This window comes from Monodelphis domestica, chromosome 4 (assembly GCF_027887165.1).
Source record: "Monodelphis domestica isolate mMonDom1 chromosome 4, mMonDom1.pri, whole genome shotgun sequence".
Lineage (NCBI taxonomy): Eukaryota > Metazoa > Chordata > Mammalia > Didelphimorphia > Didelphidae > Monodelphis > Monodelphis domestica.
In genome coordinates this window covers 10,828,089-10,841,106 of record NC_077230.1, presented here as the reverse complement: position 1 = coordinate 10,841,106, position 13,018 = coordinate 10,828,089, and the positions used below count along the sequence as shown (strand labels likewise).

Sequence of the window (13,018 nt, the reverse complement as noted above, 5' to 3'; positions counted from 1 at the left end):
TCTGAGGAAATTGAAGACAAAGAAAGATCTTGCATGTGACAAGTGTTCACAGTATATTTCTTGTGGTAGTAAAGTAAATAAAATAGCTACCCATCAATCTGAGGAATGGCTAAACAAAAGGTAATATGTGTCAAGAAATAATACTGTGACATGACGAAGTAACTGAAACTAGGAAATAATATATACAAGAACTACAACATAAACAGAAGAATAAAATGTAATTGACACATTGTAATTATCAAGTGTGACCCCAGAAGAGAAAATAAAATGTGCCTTGCTGATTTTATTTGAACATGAGAGTAATGTAATTATTACTTTTAAGTTTTTTAAACCAGAGATTAGTAGTAATTTTTCTTATAATTTATGTCTTACAAAAGATTTGTCAACTGGCTAGACTTAAAATTTTTTAAATTTTGTATACTGAGTAGGGGAAACTAGGGAAAAGGCACAGTCATAAATGGTGATATGAAAACAAAAGGCATACATTTACATAAAAATTGATTACTGCAAGTAAACATAATGAAACTTAAAAGAGGAAGAAGAAAATCAACCTAAGAGGTCTTCAATAGAATGAGCAATAAGCAATATATTCATAAAATAACAGATAAGAGTTAGAAGGGACACCTCAGAGCTCACCTAAATCAATGCTTTCATTTTACAAAAGACAGACATTGAGGTGAGCAAGAACATGTATATGACTCATCTTTGTGCCTATGAAAAGTCACCAAGACAGTAAATGGCAGAAGCAGAATTCAGATACAGGTCATCCAGTTTCAAATCTTATGCATGTTCTTTCCAAAGTATCACACTGCTTCCCACTATAAAGATATTCCAGTTCTCTTAAAACGTCATATCAACCACGGTACCACTAAAATGTGGACAGTGTGAAATTGAGATGAACTCTACCCTATTTCTTCTTTAGAATTTCAGTCACCAGGAATGTAAACACCCCCAATTAAGGATTTGGCTGGGGGAGGAGGGGGGTCTATGACCCACGTGTGCTAGCAAGTAACAAATCAGAAACAACTGACTACCCCCTGGGAAGGCCAAAGCCAAGTTTAAGCCACCACTGGTACATGAAAGGTACAGGAAGTGACCCAAAGAAGTGCCTTTAAATTTCGTGGTCACTTCCTGTGAGAGTGTCTTCGCCTTGGAACTTGATGGTGGAGGAGCTCAGGCTTGAGATTAGACTTAGACTGTCACATGGTGAGTGAAAAGGTCAACTCCCTTTCCTTGGCTTTCTGGAGACACCAGCCTCTGGAGAGGCCCCTCATCTTGGAGGAGGCCTCGGTGGCTGGAAGTCATGTTAAATTTAATCCTCTGTTCGTCCCTCCCCCCCCCCCCCCCACACACACACAAACCTTGCTGGGGCCTCTGAATTCCTGCCTGGTTCAGACCAGGCTGGAGCAGCTATCTCTCTCTCTTATTTCCTTAATTTCTTCTCTCTATTTGTAAATAAACTACCATAAAAGTCATTCTGACTTGAGTAATTTATTGGGATTTAGTAATTAAATCCCTGGCGACCAACTCTCAAATATTCAGTCCAGCCATAATTAGTCCTTGCAACATAGGATTAAGAAATTATAAAGTTCCCTATCAGAATCAGTTTTAAATGAATTAAAATCTATTTTCCACTTCCAGGAATTGATGTGACTCAAAAGCAAGTTGAGCCAAGTAGTAAATTGACCTTTTCAATTGAGACATAGTGGGGAGAATATATATAATTTTTCTTCATGAGTGATCAAAAAGCTCATCATTCTTCAAATCTAATTCTAGGTCTCTTCTAAATCCAAATCCTAGAACACTATGAATGTCTTTCAAACTAAAACCCAACAAATATTATCCTTCTCCTGTCTTTATGAGATAATAAGTATTTAAGTCAAAACATTTGTTGAAATTAACAAAAGACAATGAACTGTGCTGGAGCAACATGATTTAAATCCAAAGCAACTAGTTTAACTCTAAAATCAACAAGCATTAATGGAAGAAAAATAATGTGATAATGATAATAGCAGTTAGTACTTATATAACATTTGCATTTGAGTCACAGGACAGCAATATATTATTAATTATGGGAAATGGAAAGTTGGCTTTAATTCATTTTAGGCTGATTCTGACAGGAAATTTTCTAATTTCTTAATCCGCTGTCTACATTTTACTAGTACCATGACTAATATATTTTAAAAGAACTGAAATATCTTAATAGTAGGAAGCAGTTTAGTACTTTGCAAAGAACATGCCTAAGATTTGAAACAAGATAATCTGGATTCCCATAAGTGTATTAATAACCAAAAGGCCCCTGAGAATCAAAAACTATATAACAAAATCCCAAGGTTACTCTGAGTTCAAAGTATTTCAAAGTAAATTTAGGATGCAAGTAGTAAAGCAACAGAGAAACTAAGGATATAGCTCCCTAAGATATTACCTCTAATCTTGCTTTACAAGCAAGAAATAAGGATGTCTACTATTCTTGCTACTCTTACTACAAATCTCTGGTTTAAAAAACAAATAAAAAACTAATAAAAGTAATAATTACCAGGGAACCAAACAAGAAAAAGTTGATTCAGTGTTTGGTCAAGTACCTGAACCATGAAATATTCACAAAAGCTCCATCCTGGTTCAGTCCTCTTCTCTCTTAAAGTCCTCATGTCATCTTCAAACTTGCCTAAGTTTTTGGTAAAAGACATAAGAAGCAAAGTCCTGAGTTTGGTCAGGAAGGCATTCCAGGATTCCTGAGTACGGGAAGAATCCTTCAAAGGGTCACAGAGTACCACACACCTGCAAAGATATGAAGAGATCATTTTAGAGAAAGAATAACAATGTTTGAGAATCATTTTTCCTTAAATTTGGCAGAATTTATCATATTTTCCAAACAATTTAATTTTTTTGAATGTTATAGAAAAAAATAACTTGGCTCAAGTAAGACAATAACTTTTCCCTCCAGCATGGTGACAGCCTATTACATATAATAGAACAAAAACCAAATTTTGATAATTAATGCTTAATTTACGATCTTAAATAAAAGTTCAAAATGTGTTATATATGACCAATGTGTTAAGTCCTTTCCTCTATCTACAGGGCATGTTTGGTGACAGCTTGGTTTTATGAAACTCCAAATTGACCCTTGTCCCTGAGAGGCAGTCTTCAAGAAACTCCTTTTATCCCAGACTCAAGCACATTTTGATTGCTTTAGAAAGGATTGGCAGATGAGGTCAAGCCAAAAAAGTACCCTTTGTACTCTGGTTTTCCTAGTTTTTATATTAGATCTAGGCTTCTCCTAATTCCAATCTCTGGCTAGAATCCTGTAGCCGATCAGTTGGCCTTCCTTTCCTATAATCCCTAATGCGTATATATAAGACCTCAAGTTCTTTAGTTCAATAGAAATTCCCAAGACGGAAAATCCCATATGAGGTGCATTTCCCCAGAGACACTGTTCCCAGAGTCTCAGAGCTTAGTTCAGTGTGGTGGTGTTGGGTGTGTGCACATAACTCTGTGTGGTGGTCACAAGAGCACTGTCTCCCTTGTCCTGATCAAAGATGTGTTCTTTCTAATTGCTTTGGTGGTTCTGTGTTTTTCCAGGTTAAAACAGATAAAATTCCTTTCCAAATTATTCCTAAATCAAATTGACAGGGAGTACAGTAGAAGAGGTGTGGTAGAGATTAACTTGGAAAATCACAAATTAACATCATGTTGTATTTTTAAAATTTTATTTTGTTAAATATTTCTCAGTAAGATTTTTTCTTTTCCTTTTTAAAAAAAGACATTTATTTTTTAAATTCGCCTTTACAAATTTTTGAATTCTGAATTCTTTCCTTCCTTTTGCACTCCCCCATCCATTGAAAAAGCAATGTGATACCAATGATACATGTAAAATCATGAAAAACAAATTTACATATTAGGCATGTTGCAAAAAGAAAAGCAAGAAAAACAAAGTGAAAAAAATATGCTTCAATCTGCACTCAAGATTTTACCAATTCTCTAACTGGAGGTGGATAGTATTTTTCATGAGTCCTTCAAGACTCCCTTGAATCATCATGATAAGAATAGAGAAGTCTTTCCCAGCTGATCATTGATTCAATAGTACTCCCACTAAGTACAATGTTCTGGTTCTGCTCATTTCACTTTGTATCAGGTCACATAAGTCAACTTTTTAAAATATATCCCCTCCATCCTTTCTTATAGCATAATTGTATTTCAGCATAATCATAACATAGCTTGCTTAGCCATTCCCCAATTGATTGGCTTCCTCTCAATTTCTAATTCTTTGTTACCACAGAGTTGCTATAAATATTTCTGTACAAAAAGATATACCACATCTACCAGGGGAAATCCCAACAAAGTGGGGGCAGTCTTTGAGCCAATGCCCAATACCACAGCTCAGGCTAAATGGGCAAATCCAGAATACCAGCCAGGGAGCAGACAGGACATGCCATCCACACTGTCAAGAAGAGAAAGGCCAGCAGCAAGCCAGAGGTACTGAGGCCAAGCATGCCACTAATACCAGCCAAGTTTCTGGGGAAATCAGGACCAGAGCAAGAGATACAGCCAAACCCCAGGAAAACAGGTATCTACATGCAGCCTAAAATGGGTCTGTGGTATTTTCTGACTTTGTCTCCCTACTGCCATCAATGGCCAGAGTGCTACTCCTGTAGAGGTTGATCACAGAAGACTAGTACCTCTGGGGTCAGGGCTTACCAAGCAGGCACGGATGCCTTCCTCCTTTGGTTCCCCGCTGGCATCCAGTTCTCACCTGTGGGTCTGAAAAACTGTAGCATGCCTAGCAGTCACACTCATAGAAAATCTCAGCAGGTGAGCAAAAGCAGGTTGAGAGGAACCAACAGGCCTCAAGCCAGTCAGTGAGTCAGGGAAATGTCTATCCCCAACATGTGAAGGCTTCCCCAGACTTACTGAAGTCCACTGGCAAAAGTCAAGACGACTGGTGACTGCCCGGAATGCAGTGGATAATATTGACTTCTCTGATGTCTAACCAAACTCTTAAGTGCTCAAGTGCCTACTTCCCCTACCTTCATGGCAGTTAGAACAAACTATTCTCATCCATTTCTTTTACCTGTTTTTTAGGACACAACAAACTACTAACAAATTATTTTATAGAGCTAGAAAAAAGAATAATGAAATTCATCTGGAAGAATAGGTTAAGAATATCAAGGACATCAATGGAAAATACACATGAAGGCAGGTGGTCTAGCAGTATCACATTTCAAATTATATTACAAAGTGGACATCATCAAAACAATCTGGTCCTGGCTAAGAAATACAGTGGAAGACCAGTGGAACAGATTAGGTACACACCAAGTAGTAGCAAATGACCATAGTAATCTAGTGTTTGATAAACTCAAAGATCTAATCTTAGAATTCACTATGTGATAAAAATTCCTGAGAAAACAGAAAGCAGTTTGGCAGAAAGTAGATATATGCCAATATCTCATCATATATAAAGATAAGATCAAAACGGGTATATAATTTACTTTGTCTAGCTCTATAAAATAGTTCTTTGGTAATTTGGTAAGGCATTGAATGAGTTTGTTTAGGTAGAATTGTCATTTTTATTATTAGTCTTGGCTTATCCATGAACAATATTAACTCTATCTAAATATCAACTCTTGTTGTTTACATATCTTTATTTGTGTGAAAAGTGTGTTCATTTAACTCTTGGGTTTATCTTGGCTCCCAAGCATTTTATATTGTCAGCAGTTATTTTATTTTATTTTTTTAAATGGTGGTGGTGTTATTCATTCTAAATACTTAGGCAGTGATAGTTTTTTTTTTTAATATTCCCCCAATTACATATAAAAACTAAATTTAACAGAAGAATAATTTTTCTCTCCCCGACTTCTACTCCTCCCTGAGGCAGTACACAATCTAAATTTTACATGAATAGCAGTTAATTTATTAAATTTTTTTAAACTTTTTTTTTTACCAATTATATGTCATAACAAATTTCCACGCAATTTTTCCTAAGTTACATGATTGGTCTTATCTCTGTCCTTTCTCTTCCTCTTCTCACTCCCAATGCTGACAGGCAATTCAATCCAGGTTAAACATATATTATCAATCTGCAGTTATTTTAAATGGAATTTCTTTTTATCTCTTCTTGCTGGACTTTACTGGTAATATATAGAAATGCTGTGGGCTTATTTTAAAGGGTTTTTCTGTTAACTACTGAGATAATCATATGATTTTTGTTGTTTTTGTTGCTCATGTGGTCAATTATTGGTGTTTTTTTTCATAAAAGTTTTAATTACTGGTTCAATTTTTTTCACTTTTAATTTTATTAATCATTCCTTTGATTTTCAGGATTTCTATTATAAGTATCTAATTAGGGATTTTCAATTTGTTCCTTTTCTAGGATTTTTATTGCATGTCTAATTCACTGATTTGTTCTTTTGTCTTTTTCATTGATGTAAGCATTTAGAGATATAAAATTTCCCCTAAGTACTGCTTTGGCTGCTTCCTATGAATTTTGGTATGCTGTCTCATTATTTTTATTGAAATTAATGATAAATTCTGTTTTGTTCTTGGACTCATTTATTTTTGGGGATTAGATTATTTAGTTTCCAACAATTTTTTAAAACCCTTACTTTCTGTCTGACTAATAATTTAAGAAAGAAGAGCAAGGGCTAGGTAAACAGGGTTAAAGTGTTTTGCCTACGATCATACACTATAAAGGGTCTGAGGCCACATCTGAACCCCAACTCCAGGCCTGGTGCTTTATCTACTGAGGAACCTAGCTGGTCCAGTTTCCAATTAATTTTAAATCTATGCTTACATGGCCTTTTGTTGAATGTAGTTTTTGTTGCTTCATGGTCCAAAATGGGTACACTTAATTTTTCGGCTTTTCTACATTTGTGAGGTTTTTAATGACCTAATATATGATCAATTCTCACGAAGGTACCATGTGCAACTGAGGAAAAGGCATATTATTTTTCTATTCTCATTCAATTTTATCCAGGACAACAACTTTTCTAAAATTCTATCAAGTTTCTTAATTTTTCCAATGACATTTTAATTTGCCTTAGGCCATATTCAGGAGTTTTGCAGACCATCCTCACAGAAGCAAGTTCCACATCTCTGCCCTAATGGTCTTATTTTTTGCTTCTTCTAATTCATCCTAAACATATCAAACTAGTCCTAAAACAATGTTGGTCATCAATCAACAAGCATGCAGCTCTTCTAGTCAAAGTGAATTTTCACTCTCTGGCTCTGGAATACAATCATTCATAGTATTTATTCCCAATCACATTCCAACCCCTCCACCCCACCTTCCCAGACTTCTTTCCCTTCTTCACATCTCTTCAGAGATCTAGAGTATAAGTAGGAAAATTTTTTCTTACACAGCTTCAAATTTACCTTTGAACCACTATAATTTAAATGAAGGAGATGACCAGATACAAATCTAATTTTGTTTCTGATAAAAAAAAAATACACAAATAAAAATCAAGAGTTTATTAAACACCAACTTTCCCCCCTTACTATGAAATATTTTATTAAAAAAGAAAAAGGAATAAAATGTGATATCTATCTGCCCCTTAAGAGATTATACTTTTATTAAAGACAAAATACTAGTATACAGAGGGAAACTCATAAATCTATATAAAAGCATATAATTAAGTATTCAACTTGTGAATCTTAAAATTTCTCAGACTTGTGAATGTTAAAAATTCTCAGACTCTACCTTAGAAAATTTGGTTAAGACCATTCCCCATTTTAAACAATGAAAGTACTTGATCAGGAATGTGAGAACTCTAACCTTACTCCTCCCATACTTAAGCATACTTTAGGGGAAGATAAAGTTGTAAACTATACTTATAGTGAGGCAAAAGCCCTTAAGCTAGGTCTATTTTTAGATCTAATACAAAAGGGTGCTAAGTACCTATGAAGGTCAAATTAATCACTAAAAGGTCAGGCAACTTGCAAACTTGCAAGGGGCAAAGAGGTGTGAACTTACTCAGAAGTTTTAGTCTACCCAAATAAGTTGAGAACTAAAGAAGATGTGAATGAAGACTGGTCAGTCCTGTGAAAATGTCTACTGTGATTGGTAGATGTGAGAACTTAGGGGAGGTGACATAGGAGAAAATTCTCTTTAAAATGAGGTCAGAAAGGCCTCTGGAGGGCAGCTTGCCAAAGCTGAATTGAAGGGCTCTGTGGCTGAACTTAGTGGAGCTGAGGAGCTGAACTGGTGGGTCTCTCTGAACACTAGAATCTTGCTTGGGACAAATCTTGTGGTGAGTGGATTAAAGACTGACTGATCTCTCTCTTAAAGCTTAAGCCTAGGCTGGCCTAGGCTGGCCTAGCCCTTTTCTCATTATTTCCTCTTCTCTCTCTCTCTCTCTTTCATTAATTCCTTTATTTGTATTAATTAAACTCTCCATAAAACCCAACTGACTTGAGCTTATTTCATATTTGGGAATTTTCCCATGGCGACCACCTTATTTTTAATATAAAATCAAGACACTAAAAATTATCTTTACAGTTTTGGCAATTCAAAGTCTTGAAACCATATTTTCATGGTCACAGTTTAAGACAAACACTCTTTAATCTGTAACAAACTGTGTACTATTATATATACTACAGGATTTAGACAAAGGATTGTGGACAACTATTTCATGGGACTTGAGCTGGGCTTAAGAATTGAGAGACTTTGAAGAAGACAGGTTTACACAAAGTTAAAGCCAGAAGGGGCCTCATTAGTTATTTAGACCAATTGTTTCATTTTTATAGATGAGAAAACTGAGGCCCAACCAACTTAAAGAAACATGAGAGATATGCCCTTGAAATGTTAATATTCCATTACAAAAGAGATCAAGGCATCAAATTAAGTAAAAATAAACTAGTTGACTAAAGTAAATTTATTTGGGTGTTGACCAAGTAGGTAAAATTACATTCTTACCTGTCACTTTGTTTATTACAAAAATCATTTCTTATTTTGTCAACAATGGATGTGCGTGGAAGGATGTTAGTTTTATTTTTTTTCTTGGCATCACTTTCAACTACCACTATTAACCAATCCAGAGAGCTGTGAGCTTTCAGAACATTCTGCCACTTGGTGAGGTCATCTTTTAATGTAGCTTTATATACTTCAGTGTCCTAAAAGAAATTATAAATCACTGTCAAGATAATTTTAAATGATAACTTCAATTATTTATTTTTTTTCCATTTGAATAAGTTTATTTAGTCAATCTAGAACATTATTCCTTGGTTACAATAACCACATTGTTTCCTTCCCTCCCCTCCACCCACTCTTCCAGCAGCCAACGGGCAATTTTATTGGATATTACTTGTGTCCTTGATCAGGCCTTTTTCCATGTTGTTGTTTACACTAGGATGTTCATTTAGAGTCTACATCATCAACCATATCCCCTCGACCCATGTATTCAAGCAGTTGTTTTTCTTCCATATTTTTACTTCCACAGTGTTTCCTCTGAATGCAAATAGTGGTTTTTCTCGTAGGTTCCTCCGAGTTGTTCAGGGACATTGCATTGACACTAATGGAGAAGTCCATTACATTCGATTGTACCACAGTGTATCAGTCTCTGTGTACAATATTTTCCTGGTTCTGCTCCTCTCACTCTGCATCAATTCCTGGAGGTCATTCCAGATCACATAGAATTCCTCCACTTTATTATTCCTTTTAGCACAATAGTATTCCATCACCAACATATACCACAATGTGTTCAGCCATTCCCCAATTGAAGGGTATCCCCTCATTTTCCAATTTTTGGTCACCACAAAGAGCACAGCTATGAATATTCTTGTACAAGTCTTTTTCCTCATTACCTTTTTGGGGTACAAACCCAGCCGTGCTATTGCTGGATCAAAGGGCAGACAGTCTTTTATCACCCTTTGGGCATAGTTCCAAATTGCCCTCTAGAATGGTTGGATCAATTCACAACTCCATCAGCAATGCATTAATGTCCCAACTTTGCCACATCCCCTCCAGTATTCATTACTTTCCTTTGCTGTCATATTAGCCAATCTGCTAGGTGAGGTGATACTTCAGTTGTTTTGATTTGCATCTCTCTGATTATAAGAGATAAGAACATTTTTTCATGTGCTTATTAACAGTTTTGATTTATTTAACTGAAAATTGCCTATTCATTTTGCCCATTTTTCAATTGGAGAATGGCTTGATTTTTTGTACAACTGGTTTAGCTCTTTATAAATTTGAGTAATCAGACCTTTGTCCGAGGTTTTTGTAATGAAGATTCTTTCCCAATTTGTTGCTTCCCTTCTAATTTTAGATGCATTAGTTTTGTTTGTACAAAAACTTTTTAATTTGATGTAATCAAAATTATTGATTTTACATTTTGTGGTTTTTTCTAGGTCCTGCTTGGTTTTAAAGTCTTTCCTTTCCCAAAGATCTGACAAGTATACTATTCTGTGTTCACCTAATTTGCTTATAGTTTCCTTCTTTATATTCAGGTCATTCACCTATTCTGAGTTTATCTTGGTGTAAGGTGTGAGATGTTGATCCAAACCTAATCTCTCCCACACTTTCTTCCAATTTTCCCAGCAGTTTTTATCAAAAAATGGGTTTTGGTCTCCAAAACTGGGATCTTTGGGTTTATCATAGACTGTCTTGCTAGTATATTCCACTGATCCTCTTTTCTGTCTTAGCCAATACCAAATTGTTTTGATAACCACTACTTTATAGTAGAGTTTGAGATCTGGGATTGCAAGTCCTCCTTCCTTTGCATTTTTTTTTCATGATTTCTCTGGAGATCCTTAATCTTTTGTTCTTCCAAATGAACTTTGTTATGTTTTTTTTCTAATTCAGTAAAAAAAGTTTTTTGGTAGTTCAATGGGTATGGCACTAAATAAGTAGATTAAATTGGGTAGGATTGTCATTTTTATTATGTTAGCTCGTCCTACCCATGAGCAGTCAATGTTTTTCCAATTGTTTACATCTAGTTTTAATTGTGTGGAGAGTGTTTTGTAGTTGTCTTCCTATAGTTACTGTGTTTGTTTTGGCAGATAGATTCCCAAGTATTTTATTTTGTCTAGGGAGATTTTAAATGGAATTTCTCTAATTCTTGCTGCTGAGATGGATTGGAGATATATAGAAATGCTGATGTGTGGGTTTATTTTGTATCCTGAAACTTTACTAAAATTGTTGATTGTTTCGACTAGCTTTTTGGTTGATTCTCTAGGATGCTCTAAGTAAACCATCATATCATCCGCAAAGAGTCATAGCTTGATCTCCTCATTGCCAATTCTAATACCTTCAATTTCTTTTTCTTCTCTAATTGCTACTGCTAGTGTTTCTAGTACAATGTTAAATAATAGAGATGATAATGGGCATCCTTGTTTCACTCATGATGTAGAAGGCTTCTAGTTTATCCCCATTGCAGATGGTGTTTGCTGATGGCTTTAGATATATACTGTTTACTATTTTTAGGAAAGGCCCTTTTATTACTATACTTTATAGTGTTTTCAGTAGGAATGGGTGGTGTATTTTATCAAAGGCTTTTTCTGCATCTATTGAGATAATCATGTTATTTTTGTCAGTTTGCTTATTAATATCGTCAATTATGTGGATGGTTTTCCTAATACTGAATCATCCTTGCCTTCCTGGTATGAATCCTACCTGGTCGGAGTGAATAACCCTCGTGATCATTTGCTGGAGTCTTTTTGCTAGTATCCTATTTAAGATTTTTGCATCTTTATTCATTAAGGAGATTGCACTATAGTTTTCTTTCTCTGTTTTTGACCTGTCTGGCTTTGGGATCAGTACCATGTTTGTGTCATAGAATGAATTTGGTAGAACTCCTTCTTTGCTTATTCTGTCAAATAGTTTGTTTAATATTGGGATTAGTTGTTCTGATCACTTCAATGATATAGATTTTAAAAAAACTTAAAATAAGCATATTGAGCTAAAATAATGATATTTCTTTTCATTTAAAAGAAATTTTAGGGTTATCTGAACCTAGGACCTCTCATCTCTAGGCCTGGCTCTCAATCCACTGAGCCACCCAGCTGCTCCCACTAAGAATTCTTACAGTATGGAAACTCCTTATATTAATGCAAGTTAGCAATTATTATTCAACTTATAATCCTCTAACAATTTTAGTTTTCAAAATGGGGTATATATACACCAATTCAGTGGGATGTGCTATGAAATTATTTAAACAGAGAAGAGCCACCCAAGTCAATTGAGCATTTTTCCAACCATTATCACCTCTGTCCACTGCTCTCTTTTCTCTTGCTTGTCCCCACACTGTCCACATCTCATATTCATTCCCAAGCAGGTAGGTGGACAGGTAGTTTTTCTCCACTTTGCCCCAACTTCCCCTTCTTACTGCCTGTGATAGTATAAGCTACAATGGAAGTCAATAGGCAGCAACCATTACCTACCCAGCCTCAGCTCCTGCCTAGTGCCTCTACCCTAGGCACAAACTATTCTGGACCATTTGCCATGATCTGCCCTTAGATCAGGGCAGCAGACAATCACCAGTTGGCCCTTGAGCTTTTCTCTCTCAACCACCACTACAAAAACAGTGCAGATCTTGTCTCTCCAGGAATAGGATATCTTCTGGAGGGAAGGAGAGATGGAGGGAGGGAGGGAGGGGGAGAGAGAGAGAGAGATAAAGAGACAGAGAGAGAGGTAGTAGCCCATCCATGGGCCCAAGAAAGGAGAAATCCTTGAACATGAGCTACTTATTGTCTATACTGACTCTTTTCTCATCTACCAGAAGTATTAGGAGCAAGCTAATTAGAAGCTACAGAAGCAAACAGAAACAGAGAGCAAGAAACCAAAAATAATATAGAGCAGCCAGTAGGATTAGAGTTCAAGTAGGCAAGATAGAACTAACTCAGATTTCTAATCCTCTTCTTAAGACTTCCCTAAAACCCATCAAAAATCTTAGAAGAAAATACAGAATATAATCTAAAACCAGGGAAATAGGTCCCATGAGGGCATCTTGGCATCCACTCTACCATTGCCCCATTTTCTCAACCTGAAACAACCACCCTGTGAGCTTGAGTCTTCCCATCCTCCATT

At 35.8% G+C, this 13,018-nt stretch overlaps 1 protein-coding gene across 2 annotated transcripts in view; it reads right to left on the bottom strand.

Moving 5' to 3' along the window:
* TRAPPC10 (trafficking protein particle complex subunit 10) overlaps positions 1-13,018 on the bottom strand; it is a 130,140-nt gene that overhangs the window by 63,354 nt on the left and 53,768 nt on the right. For both annotated transcript variants that reach the window (XM_007493215.3, XM_007493216.2), the window contains 2 exons: positions 8,909-9,105; positions 2,583-2,778 (listed from right to left, as the gene is read on the bottom strand). In XM_007493215.3, the coding sequence (XP_007493277.2) occupies positions 2,583-2,778; positions 8,909-9,105 (393 nt within the window). The remainder of the gene's footprint in view (positions 1-2,582; positions 2,779-8,908; positions 9,106-13,018) is intronic.